This window comes from Varanus komodoensis, unplaced genomic scaffold (assembly GCF_004798865.1).
Source record: "Varanus komodoensis strain SLA01 unplaced genomic scaffold, ASM479886v1 scaffold32, whole genome shotgun sequence".
Lineage (NCBI taxonomy): Eukaryota > Metazoa > Chordata > Lepidosauria > Squamata > Varanidae > Varanus > Varanus komodoensis.
In genome coordinates this window covers 11,789,862-11,804,284 of record NW_025335798.1, presented here as the reverse complement: position 1 = coordinate 11,804,284, position 14,423 = coordinate 11,789,862, and the positions used below count along the sequence as shown (strand labels likewise).

At 38.0% G+C, this 14,423-nt stretch overlaps 1 protein-coding gene across 1 annotated transcript in view; it reads right to left on the bottom strand.

Moving 5' to 3' along the window:
• The window catches only part of KALRN (kalirin RhoGEF kinase), a 599,751-nt gene that overhangs the window by 322,400 nt on the left and 262,928 nt on the right, over positions 1-14,423 (bottom strand). The window contains exon 4 of the mRNA XM_044438481.1: positions 4,443-4,635. Within this exon, the coding sequence (XP_044294416.1) occupies positions 4,443-4,635 (193 nt within the window). The remainder of the gene's footprint in view (positions 1-4,442; positions 4,636-14,423) is intronic.

The following is a 14,423-nucleotide window of genomic DNA, read 5'->3' as shown; positions in this document are numbered from 1 at the left end:
TATTCCAACTGGCCTTTCCCACAGGCAGATCACATGCTTCCATCTGGTTGCTATTTTTCAACCTTAAGTGTGATTAAGGCAAATTAATGTAAAAACTAAATGCCACTGGAGTATTTACGTAAGAACTAGCAAAAGATATAAAGAGTCACCTACAAGTCACAATGATATATAGAACTTCTATTGCCTATCTTGTTTTGCAACCTTCATCTTGTTCATCCTCTCAATACTCCGGGAAGGTACTTGATTATTATTCCAAATTGCAGCTATGGCATGAAAGCCCAGAGACAGAGTTTTATTATACAAGGCCATTCAAAGCAAGAGTTTGAACTAAAGCTTGTCAAGGTTAGCTCCAGCATTTTGGGCAATAGACCACGTTAACTATCACTCAAGTAACACCATTATAATTTATAGTATAATTTAAATTATAGTAACACCTATAATTTAGGCCTTGTTGGGAGGCTGGGAAGTAAAATGGGTTTCTGTCTGTGAAAAGCAGCTCAGAATTCTTTGTAGGGAAAAGTGCTTACACAGGTAGTCTGCAAATAAAGATAACTATTTGCCCATGTATCATGTAGCACAATTTGGTAACTGTTTAGGTTCCCATGCATTGCTTCATAGACAATGAAACCAGCCATTCACTTCCTCTCATATGCTAGATTTTTACATACACTTGCACTCATTATTCTGTAGTTTAGCTATTCCCCTTTTTGTTCCTAAAACTTCTGAAGTGACAGTTATTGGCTAAGTTCACAAGATGAAACAACCCACACTTGCAATAAGCCACAATGGGTTGGGTGTTTAGCAAAGTACCCACGATGAGCTCAGGGTTATCAGCAGTAATTCACTCCTTCCCTCTCCCTCTTTTACCCTTGTTTCTCCAGAGAACATTCCAGGGGACACCAAGGAAAAGAACAAGTCCTCTCTCTTTGGCAGCTGCAATTGTGAGATGATTTTGGCATTTTTTTTTGCCCAAGATGGCAAAAGCAGGCTGCAAAATAGCCTTGAGTTGTCCCTTCATAGTGTCACGTAGCAACTTTGCTGCAGAAGACCTGCCTGCCTCCCATTTTTATGAAGTTCTTTTTGCACCAGCATTTTGTTCCTGAGTTGTCTCCACTACACAGACAGGGCTCCTTCCCTGAAGTGCAACAGGGGCCAGTTCTAGCCTTAGCTGAAGCAAAAGGCAGAGGAGGTGTGCCTGCAGACCCCATGCAGCGTGTGCGCCTCTGCACTGTGCCCCAGCCAAGCCTGGAAATCCCACCGCCCCACCACCAAGCTTGCTAGCTTGTGAAACACATGGCACCCAATGAAAGTAAAGGCGCAAAGCATCGTTTGTTACGGAGGATTGTTTGGTGGTTTGCAAACTGTATCCCTTTGCCAGCAAGAGCCTTCTCTTTTTATGTGTTCTTCTTGGGTTTTGATGAGGGTGCAACTTTCCCCCTTTGGCCCAATTCTCCGTAGTCTCAGGGAATGGTCAAACTGTTCCCCCACCTTTTAAAAGGGAAGGGAGCTGAGCTACCATACTCCATTTGAAGTGCTACCTATTTGCATGAAAGTAGCTCTCCTTTGATACCAAACAGGGTGGGTTGTTGTGCTGTATGAACCAGATCATCATCCAGTTTTTGAAAGGGTGATTATTCACAGTGGGTTAATGCAATTGCTGTATGGAAAGCAAATTCATTCTTGTACTCTCTATTTCTCCTGGGGAACACCACATGTCGAAAGAAAAAGTTTGTCAGATTATGGAGAATCTAGAACTGATGACTTAGCTACAATGGGCAAGAATTCACCCTGGGAACTCAACTCAGCTCTAGCCATAGGAAAGAACTTCAAAGAACCTAGTGTGGCGGCCAAAACAGAACTTACCATTTTGGGAACCATGCTTTAGTTCTCTGATTCTAATGAGATCATGGAATGTACCAGAATAAACTGCATTTGGAGAATTTTTGCAAGTTTGAATGAGTGGACTCATTCCATGTCAGTATTTTGAAAATTAAAAAGGTATCACACGACTTTAAACACCTTGCCTACCAAGTAGATCTAGCCCCCCACCTTGACATTCCTTAACATCCATTGTCAAAGAAGGAAATAAATCCATTAATGTAATTGGTAATCACATAATTTGTATTATAATCACATATTATGATGCTTAAACATATGTATATTATATTTGGATTGTTAAAAGTTATTTCAATCAGTGAAACTCAGAACATAAGATTTCTTGCCCCATCTCCCTAGCATTCACATCAGTTCCAGTTGAGAAATATGGAGATTTTCCCTTAGATACTAAAAGTCCAAACAAGTCTTTATTTATACATTTCTTTGTAAATATTAAGAACAGGATGTTATGGCTATAACATATAAGTAGTCTCTTTTAATTTACATTTTTCTTAGATTCTTGTATTTCAACTCAATACATCATTTATCCACTGCTACATAATGCAGTTCCAATGAAAGTGTAAGTGGATGATTTAAACTAGGTGAAAAACAAGGTTTGGGAGGAACCAAATGATTAATGTGAGAACCTGTCAAGACAGTACTTTGCTTCTACTTTAAGAAGCACCTTCTCCCATCTGCACTCTGCTTGTTTCATAGTTCTAGAAATGAGGTTCTACTCTTCAGATCCCTGCACTGACAGGTCAAATCTCTCTGTACAGAACAGAAATATGCTCTGGCACCTTTTTAAGAAAACAGCTTGTCCAGAAACATCTGCTGGGCACCATTTCTTTGTATGTTCTTCTAAGGTTTTGCTACTGTATTTCCAAAATGGTTCAATTTTGTTCTTGCTATTCTTGACTTTCTACTTTTGTTGTTCTATCTAAATTTTCTAAATTTGGACTATTGTTTAAAATGTTTGCTTTAATATCAGTTTATTTCATTAAGCACTTATGCTTTATCTTGACATTTTATGGGTGAGAAAGATCTTAGAAGCTTTCTAAATGAACTAGAGCTAAACTCTCTTTCCCAGTTTAAAAGAGAGCCAGTAAAACACACTAACCCATTCTTTCTCTGGTGGAACTAGACTTTATGACACACATGAAGTTCTCACTGGAACACATACGTATGTTTCTAGTCCTCCCCATCTTTATAACATTTACTAAAATTCACTGAGACTTTCTCACTGCCAGTAGGATCAGCCAGTGATATTATTTGAAGATAGAGAAACTCAAAGCATAACGCCATTGTGTCACATTGTGAGCTTCAGTAGACATTGCAGGTAAGTGAAGTAAGACATGGGAACACAATTTTTGGTGGCTGCAGTTGAAACATGGCTCAAATTTGCCATGTCCTACTTAACATATAAATGGCATCATACAAAATGTCCAAAATATTGTGAGCACGTTTTTCCTGAATATATCCTAGAATCTTCAGAAAATTCAAAACATATTACTGTATACATAAAAGAGTGTTTCATTCAATTGTCTTTGCAATTATTGAGGCAGTTATGTATGTATTAAGTCAGTCAATCCTTCAAAAAAGGGAACTCAAACTTCTAGAGCTTACTTACTGGAAAAATATTAAGGCAATTATTAAATTTAACATAGAGTACTCGTTGAATTTTCCCTGCCTAATTTTTACATCTACTTGAAAACTATTCGCTCCCTGTCAAAAACGGCCTTTTTGACACAAAGATATGACAGGAGGCCTTTTTGTTTAAAGCATTCTGCAGCCACATTTATTATTCAGATAGGTTCTCCCTGGAGAATTTGAGATGAATAGGAATACATTATCGAACTTCATCAGGAAGGGAGAAGGATGTGCAAAGACCAGGTAAGAGCCTATGAGCTGTCATATTGCTCTCCATTTCAGATGCAACCAATCAAAATCACAGGCTGCTCATTCAATCTTTTCAGGAGAAAAGAAACATAATTTACAAAAGCACTTCTGAATTAATTACAAGGAGGCTTGTTGGGTCATCTCTCTTGTTGACAGCAAGCTTCTAAAATTTGCATTAGTCAGTCAAGTGTCAGCCTTGCTCTTTTCTGCTTACCAACAACTTATGACTGACTGCACCCTCAAGGGAAAATATAAATGTAAATCTGGCTGTCTCCGGGGTTGTTCAAGTGTCAAAAGAATCAACTCTAGTGCAGATTTTTCTGCAGAAGCAGCTGCCACAGTAACAGAGCTTCTGTAGTCATCCCACCCTCATCACCTGAGGGCAGTATAATGTTTCAAGCTGACACTGGCCAGTATCAGTGACTTTTTCATTGTAAAGATTTCAAAGAATTTGACTGAGGCTAACTATTTGTCCCTGTATATTTTGCTTAGACTGCATAGCAATTGTGCCATGAACACACATCAACAAGCCCAAGCATAAAGAAAATGTCTGTGAAAGCTGCATTTACCAGGCCTAATTTTCAGTTTAAGTACAAGAACAGGGTTTCTTGTTTGGTGTATATGTAATCTGCACCCATATTAAAACTCCTCATAATTCACTATCTTACCTCAAAGATGAATTTTGAACTTCCAAAATTTGTCTTCTGTTTCTGCCAGAAGTTATCGGGCTTGATTATCAGGGCAACATGAATTTCCGCAGGGAAGGCCTCCTGGAGGGTCTTCAAGAGAGGCTTGATCAGGTCCCATTTAGACCCCCTCATATCAATGATGACAGTAAACCCTCGTTTGCAGACATCTTCACTGTAGGGACAAAACAGGGGATAAATAGAGTGCCTTCAGGAGCACAGAGTAGGGCTTACAGACATACAGTGCTGCCATCAAGCACAAGTCCTGTCTTGTCAGACTTACTTCTTTTCTGAAACAGGATGTTACAGAATCATAGAACAATAGAGTTGGAAGGGGCTATGAAGGTCATCAGGTTCAACATCCTGCTATTGCAGGACACCAATTTATACCATCCCACTCAGATGGCTGTCCAGTTTCGCCTTGAATGTCTCCACTGTAGGTTCCATTGTCATATTGCTCTGACAGTGAGGAAACATTTCATGTATCTAACCTGAATCTGGGTTGCCCCAGCTTGAATTGACTATTAATAATTGATTGTTATGTCTTACACTCTGGTATCAGCAAGGGATCTTGACCTTGCTCTTTGTGACAGCCTTTGGGGTACTTACAGAGTGATATCCATCCCCCCTCGGTCTTCTCTTCTCCCATGTTCTCTCATGTCCTCTGTCTCTCCTCATAGGGCAGTGTTTCTGAACCCTGGATTATTTTTGTTGCCCTCCTCTAATTTTTCTGCATCTTTCTTAAATCTCGCTACCCAGAACTGGACACAGTAGTCCAGATGAGGTCTGACTAGTGAGAAAAACAGGGGAACAACTACTTTCCATGGTTTGGAAGCAATACGTCTATTAATGCATCCCAAAATAGCATTTGCCCTTTTTGAAGCTGCATTACATTGTTGGCTCAGATTTAGCCTCTCAGTTCCAAGAGTGAGAGGTACTTTCTTCCTAAACACCTCCACTGAAGCATATCCTATTTTTCACTTGAGTAACATGTACCTTTACTCAAATGTTAACAAAATGTTTTAAATGTACAATCATACAATTTTAAACTAACCTTGTGGCATAGTTCATTCTGAACTGCAACATGAAATAGCTAGTTTGCTGAATATCTTTGACTGAAAACATATTAACACTTTCCAAATGGAATCCAACAAATGCATTAGCTGAAATAATAATAAAAGAGCATATATAACATATGCAATTTCCTGATCTCTATGATGGATGTGTACATGTGTTTATCTATTATCTGCATATTGTGAAGATACTGTTGATAGCCTTACTGTTGCAGAGAGCAGAATGGAAAAGAACAATTTAAAAGATTTCAAAATGCGACTTACATTTGCCAGGGAGTTTCTTATTACAAGTGATGTCACAATATTGCTTGCCTAACCTCAACCCATACATCACTCAATGGAAATGCTTGTTAGTACTTACTGAAGAACAGCGATTTGAGATGTAAAGTAAATTTTGATGTTACAATGCTGTTGCATTGGTTTTATTTTGATGTTCTTTTGTAACATTCTTTGTTTTCATCTGTATAAGCTGCCTAAGCTAAACATTTGCCTATATATATTGTATAGAAGAATTATATTCATTTTTTAAAAACAATTAAATCTCCATAAACTATCTGGAGTGGTAATCTTTTGCTGTACCCCTTTGCAACATGCAAAGAGAATGCAAGAATAACTGTTTGGTACATGAGAGCATGGATCTAGTGAACTATGGAAAGACAAAACATGGTTATACACTGGTGCTCTTCATGCTAAATGGTATCAATTGTATCATAAAGAAATCAAGCTTCACTTTATGCAGTTTCCTGTTAAAAAGGTTTCTGCTCATGCCTTTTGCTATTATTTCTTTCTTCAGTGAATCAATTGCTTATGAGTGATAAACAGCTTCTAATATTTGGAATTATATTTCAAGTTTTCTGTGAAATGTTATTTTTACTGTTATAAAACATGGAACATTATTTATTTAGACTATTTTATATCAATAATGAGCTGAACTGCTCTCCGAAATGCTTTGCAATACATTAAAATTATAAAAACCCATAATCCCAACCAAAAAAAGTACATGTAAGCCAAACACAACATTTAAAATATAAGCCCAACAATAAACCAAACAGAACCCCATGCATAATCCATAACAAGTACCAACAAGGAATCAGGCAGGGAGTAACCAGAAATTCAAGATAAAATACCATGTAAAACATAATACACAGTATAAAACTTAGCTATTAAAATATTCAGAAAACAAAAAGTTTTTTGCCTTGAGCCAAAAAGAATAAAGAGTATGTTGGTTGGCTGATTTTCAAAAGCTGGCTGAAGATCATCCATCTCCTATGTTAAGTTAGCATCTAGATATTTGCACTGGCTACCCTGGAGCATAAGACTGTTAAAGTTTGTTCTGACTTTGCAATTTGTTACTCTGCAATCAGTAATGTATTATTCTTGAGGGAAGTAACTAATGTCATATCAGCTTCATTATTCAATAATAAAAACAAATTAGCTTTGGAAAGTTTTCATAATTACATAACAAAAAAGTGAATTTGCAAAGTCACATGCTATAGATCTGCGAAACCACAGATTGGCAACAAAAAACTTAGGCTCCCCTATATGTATCTTTTATATTAAGTTGTCAACGGGGATGTTAATTCATATTTAAATTTGCCCTTAACAAAATGTGTGGAGTTTGCAGAAACTATACATCTCTTCAGTGTTCCAGCTGCAGATACGAAGGAAGCTATGCCTTGCAGTGCTTTGGATCAAAATGGAAAAGTCCTAGGCTACCTGAATAGCCCAAGAAAAAGCCAAAATATAATAAAAAAGGAAGAGATGGGAAATTGCCTCAGGAATGTTATTTGCTGATGAGCAGATACAGTGCTGAGATACAATGCATTTTGATATCAAGAGTTAAGATTCTGTATCCAGTCACTGATATTCAATCCTGTGAGGGGTAAATGAGGCCCTTACTGTACTTATTTAAAATAAAAATTATAAAACCAGCCCTTCAAGTGTGGAAGCATTCTGACCTCATCTGACGCTTAGCCATCTTCTCATGCTTGCTCACCCAGCACATATATCTCACTAAACAACACAGTCTTCCAAAGAAATGGTAATCAGAAGGAGACTATTTGGCTGGTAGCAGATTATCCAGAATTAACTAATAGTATCTGACAAGTATCTTCAGATGGTGGATGCTAAAATCTGCCATAAAGTTGAAGAAATGTGTGTGCAATTATCATGATACCAGACTGTTCAGATTCAGCAGATAAATACATGACCTGCAGGCTTTTTTAGGTGAATGCCATTAACCTAATTAAAGTATTAACAAGAGAGAGAAACAGCTTAGTGAAATGGAGAGTGAAAGTCTTGCTTCAGGAACAATCTTTTGACAGAGTAAAGAAGAGAAATCTTCCCAATCCTGTGTTATAGACTGTGCATGATCAAGTTTCTAAAATATCTCTGTTTCACCTACATATTGGACTGGTTCACACAATTACCAGGTGATTAATAAGGCATGTGACTGGCACACATAAGCCTCCGTAGCTTGTTAACCAGACAGACAATCATGAAACTCAGGATTCTATATATTAACTTGGCTTCTTGCAGCTGGAATTTGAAATAGTGATCTTCTTTTCTCTTCTTCAAAATGGAATTAACAATACCCTTTATTACAATTATCAGCCTCTATGTAATTCATATTTTGGACTAGCATGCCAAGGATTCTTTACCACTGGTGATACTGATGGAAGCTACACAAGACATTTATTGTGCCCTTGAGATTCCTCACTCACAGAAGTATACAGGGACTTTTCATGAGGTCGCCCTCCTGAGCCTCTCCCAAGTTTTCCAAACTTATGTGAGTGTGTGTATGCACTTAGAATGGGGAAATTGTGGTCTTATGTTTTAAATCCTGACAAACTGGAACAAAGTTCTGTGAAGACAAAATAGCCACCTATATTGTGGTTTTACCACAGTGTCACCTTATGGTTGGTTGACAGGATATGCAGAAAGGCTGAAAACTGCAAAACCATGTAAAGGATGCATTTTCCTCCACAGTGACAAAGGAAAAAAGAAGCTTCTGTACAGCAGCAATTTAAGCCCTCATGTATAAAAGCTTTAAAGTCACAAACATCTGTATAGGTACATTTTTTCCTTTGTTACATCAGATTGTTGTCTGCAGTTAAGAAAAAAACCATTAAAATGTTCAGTCACATACTGTCAATCTAGTAAACTAAAACTGCAACTAAATTCAAGTACCTCTTTATAAGGTATTCCAGTTCAAGTAAAATCCACAAAAATGTATAGATACAAACACTAATGAGATAATATTTTTTCAAAACTTTGGATTGATACATTCTGTATGCATCTTGGATTTTTGTCATAATAATTAATTAACCTTTGGAAGTGTTAAAGTCTTCAGTCAAGCACAGTCATGTGCTTTGAATTCAACTGACTGTTTTTAATCTATTAACATACAAGTCATTTACTACTTATTTACTTTCCATAATGATTACTGAGTTTAAAAGTAAGTGAATAGGGAAATTCTTGTCTTTCATACTAGGATAGGGAATAGTTGTTGGATTTTTGTTTGCTTGTTTGTTTAAGGTTAAAGTAGGAGAAACCAAGGGTCACTGCAATAGATGAAGAGTGCACAAGCTTAGCATCCCAGCTGGCCACACATGATTTTAGCTTGGGGGATGGAAACACACACAGTCCTGGTACAGATCAGTCTTTCTCACTGCTAGCAACAGCAAGGAAACAGCCATCTGGACAAAGATCTGTTTTGGGGGGAATACAGCATATTCTCTTTCCAATCTCCCTCAGTGATTCTGGTAGCACATTGCCTTCACTGGGAAGAAGCAGAAAAAGAGTGACTGGTATAAGGATCGCTGGGACAAGGAATGAGAGAAGTCTAGTCCTAAAAGGGGGCATAGTTACAGAATCGATGGGGTGTGAATTGTGCCACCCTGATATAGACCCGTATTACGCTTGTATGTTCCTTGGGTGCTATTAAATTTAGCCAGATTTTACTCCTGTGACATTTGAGTCTTTATGCCCCTGATAATATGTAGAGCACTATCACACACCGCACTACCAAGAAGCAGACACCCCCTCCCTCCACATCCCCATGCATCCATGTAATTTTAGGTTTACCAAAGGATATGAACCTAAAGAGGGTTCATTCCTGCTGCCTACTAGTTTGGGAATTTAACAACTGCATCCCTCATTAGAGCACAAATAACCCAGCTGGCCTCCCTTTCCCAGTATTTCTTGCTTCATTTTTCTTGACTGCTCTGCTTTAAGGAGCACATGTCTCAGTTACTGAATAAGGCACGAATATAAAAATGATAAGAAAAGAATGGTGTTTGTAGGAAAATACGTGAAATGCACACATTTGGAATCAGACTACCTGCATAAATAGTTACTTATGAGCAGAAGATACACTGTTATGCTAGAGGTAGGCAAAAAGAAGCCAGATGCTGGATCCACATTTGCAGCAGTTAAGATCCGTGCTTGGTCATGAAGAAATTTTGCAATTTAGCAGAGAAGAACTCGAGGGGGTCAAAATAGGTGATCGGCATTCAAAGGTAATGTGTGTGAAACTACCAGGTTTCCATGTGTTTTCTAACCCCATATATTTAATATAACCTAAGCAATAGCCAATAAGCAATACAGTACATTAGATCAGAATTTAGAAGTCATAACAACCCTTTGATACAATATTGTTCTGAGAAAAAAATGCACAAACACAAGATTACAGAGAACAGACCAAATTCCACTGTTAATTAATTGCAGTCTGTGGGTCAAAGTATTTATTTAGGACCATATACTCCCCACATCATCCAACTTTAGCTTGTGGGAGGCTTGCATGAGGATGAAAGAAAATAAATCACTGTTATGTAGTAATCAAAGCTTCTTGTTGTCATTGTTTTTATCTGTTCATATTACACTGTCATTTGCACCGTTACTCAGCACAAATATATGCTTAGTGTCAAGACCACCAGCATATCTGCCTTCTGCTTTTCTTCATCTATGTTTTTGTTCCTTCCTATGCATATTGTTTCTTTTCTTTTTCTCTTTTCACTCTATTACTAAACTAAGTAAGAAAGTCTTGCTAAATGCTCCATCTGAGCCATCATTATTTCAGCAATGGACAAAAGCATAGGCCCAATATTGGTTAGGAGCCCGTACCCCTTGATTGTGAATGGGAATACTGCAGTCACAGAGGAACAACCAATACAGCCACTTAACTGATACTGCCATGTAATAATTTTATATATGTGCATCATCACCCCAATGGAATTAAGTGTAACATTCCACAAGGCATCTAGTTACAATAGAGCAACAAACCAGGAGGTGGCTTGTTATCCGATTACCCTTTGGACAGTGGAAAGGAGCATCTCAGCCAACATACGACTGTCATCATGGCCAAATATGTGATTATCCACTTCTACATTTTTAATACCTTACCTAGATATTAAACATCTGGCAATTTCATTTTCTCTTAGTTTTTTTTTAATCCATCATTTGTTTCATCTCACTTCCACATCCATGTGTAGATCTCTATTCTCAAATATTTATAGTTCATTTGATCTTACTGCTATTATCCATCTATTTTTACTGGCAAGAATTAGATATTGAACAAGTTTTGAAATATGCCCTTTAACAAAGATCAAGAGCTATCTGTTAGTAGTTACATGTATTCTCTATCCATAGTTTGCCCCAAAGCTTTTGACATTTAGAATGTTCTATAGGAAATAGTTGAAGTAATCTTTTTCACCATCTTAAAGTAAACATGAGTGGATGGCAAATTATGTTGCTTTCTTGTTCCTTGGGCCTTGAGCTAACAAAAGACACTCCTGTCACATTTAAATTGTGCATCAAATCAGAGATATCAGCAGAGCATGGGGTGGGGGAGGGGAGAGATAAGCAGCAGTGGCATTTGAACAACCACTTTCCTCAGCATTGGCAAATCCCAAATACCACTCCTCATTTTCCCACCAACATTGGCATCTCCAATCTCAAATCAGAGAAAAATGCAAAGGGAAGTCTCAACAAAGATTACTCCAGGGGATGGACCCTGGAACATAAGCACCATTCTATTCCCTAGAAGAGCCTCAGCAGCCACATGGGCCAGGACAGGGTGCCTCATGGACAGCAGTTCTGTAACCCTGCTCTAACAGAATCTTTTTGATCAATGCAATGCAATAGCCAATGTGTTACCTTGGCAACGGATTTCACATTCTTGCTCTTAAGGACATGTCAGTTTCTGATAATGTCAGCCTCTCCAGAACAGCTCCGAAAATTTTCACATTAGAGATTAGTGTTAGATCAGCCTCTACAACTATTTTCTTTCAAGCTACAGTCAATCAATTGAAGTTACATCTCTTCATGTTACTTTTCCAAATACTTTTTAAAAAGCATATCTCTCCACTAATGTTCTGCATGTCTTATTGCTCAAACCAGTTAGTGGGTTTGCTGAGCAAAAATACATGATTCATGAATACTTACTTGAAAAGAAAAAGGCATACAGGTTTGTAGATATTTAACAGTGTCTAAATTTTTTCACAGATTTGGATAATGGTTATTGCTGCTAATGGACTCAGGGTATAGGTGGTTTCCTGTCAGCACAGAAAAAATGGATTCTTGATCAGCATAATCTTCCAAATAGGGAGTTTTATGGGAGTGAGGGAGGTAAGGGTAGTTTATGCAGTGTACCATTCTGCATACTTGCAGCAGCATATAAACCCAGGAACTGGACATTTTCAGACTGGTGAAAAGGGGACTCTGAGGGGATCTGTTGGCAACATATAGCTGTATGAGGGGGTGTATGCAGAGATGGGTAGAGACCTATTTCCTCCTGCGGGCTGAGGGCAGGTTGTGTTCCAATGGAGCAAAGCTCAGGGAACCAAGGTTCAATTTGGATGCCAGGAAATACTTCTGGACAGTTAGGACCCCTAGGGTATGGAATGGGCTTCCACTGGAGGTGGTTGAGGCCCCATCGGTGAGGGTGTTCAAGAATAGGCTGGACATGCACATGGTAGGCATGTCATAAATGGAGCCGGCTAGAACAGGGGGTCAGACTAGAGGGCCCAGGAGACCCCTTCTGACTCGCTCTGTTCTGTGTTTCTAATCCAATCCATAGAAATCCTGCATGCAGCTGTAATGGTTTCCTCTAGCCTAAGTACATACCTAATAAGCAGCTAATCCTTGAGCCAGTCTTCCCACTGGGAACAGAATATAAACATAGGTAGTTCTAGAGCTGTGCTACATGGGTCCTAGATTTTACATTTGGTTGCCAGGTCTTGGCTGCCAGATTTTAGGGGAAAGGAAGATGGTGAAATACAGAACATTTGTGGATTAAGATTCATCCATTTTGGCACATATGATTAGCCCACTAATGGCTTTGTCAGCAAAAAAAACCTTATTTTAAACACTTTTATTTTAAGGATTGTGCCATTCTAATCAGGTGAAGAAACAGGAAAACCTATCATGCTGTCTCTACCCCACCAACTTCCCATGTGAAATGAGAATTGCCACAGTTTTTTTTTTTTACCCAGTCTACTGTATAACAAGGTCACTGGGAAAGGATCAGCTCCCAATTTTCCTTATGTGGAGTTAGGTTCTCTAAAGTGTTGTTGACTGACTGACTGATTGACTGACTGATTCTTTGGCCCATTGGGTTGGGAGGCAGAGGTGATCTTACATTGCAGCTTCCATGAACACATCCAGTAGAAAATGCCTTAAAATTATTCTCATTTCCTTTATTTCCTTTAAATTTTTCCAAATTATTACATGTCCATTTATCTAGTTTTTAGAGGAAAACTGTAACCAAAAACAGTTGTTAATCTAACTTAAGTCACATTCATTTCAATGTGTCTACTTTAAGTAATATTGGATACAGCCCAATAGCTGAATAAGTCAGACAATGGCAGTTGTGTGTATCAGAAAAAGAAATAAGAAGAAGAAGCATATGGGCTCAGTTCTTTTTATTTCAGTGTCTAAATTAGAATTTATTTCTTCAAAAGTCTAAAAGGATTTATGCTGACCTCCCAATAAACTAAAATTAGTGTTTTTTAATTAGTACTAGACTTAAAGGGCCACTATTGATGTATTTCAGTGCTACACTTGCAAAGAGAATTGTAGTCAGCAGGGTACAGTCTAAGGCAGACACTGGAATTTGTAGTTGCCATGGCCAGCAGCTACAGCAAGCTGGAGAAGTATGAAGCAAATCTTTGAGTGAAACAAAAATGCAGATGTGGAACTGCACAAAGTCTGGATTCATTCAAACACAAATGCTGGCCAAAAACCAACAGATGAGTAAACAAAGACAAAAGAGAAAGTAAAATGCAAGTTTGGCAACAAAAGCTGAATTGACAGAAGACACCACCATGCTGTTTCCAGGGAAAGAACTAAGCACTATGCTTATCAAAGGAGAGCTATAATATCTAGTTAGGTAAGGGTCAATCCATCTACTGTTTAACAGCACATATAGAAATTGTGCACATCACTTGAATGAGAGTTGTGCTGTCATTTTTATGGATTGCTCTTTCTTTACTTTTCTGCTAGCTTCAGTGGATTGAATGAATAGATAGGAATATTAATCATGTCTTATTTATGGGTGTGGGGCTTACATTATCCTAATTGTAGGTACAGAGTTCATGGACTTTAATATTCTGTTTCAATTTGCACCAATACTGCACCAAGAAGTTGAATGACTATCAAGTCCCTGATTTTGAAGGTATATATAATCCCAAATTTTTCATTAACAGCAGTGTTTATCACCTTATGTCTGGTTGGTGACTGCAATGATACAACCCCCACACTTACACACAGTGATCCTGCATGGAATATTGTTCCTGACTTCACTGCCCCAGTCCCTGCCCAAATAAATCTGAATTCAAAATCACCATGTGAAAATCCTAATTTTAACTTCTTTACCTCATGTTACTTCCTC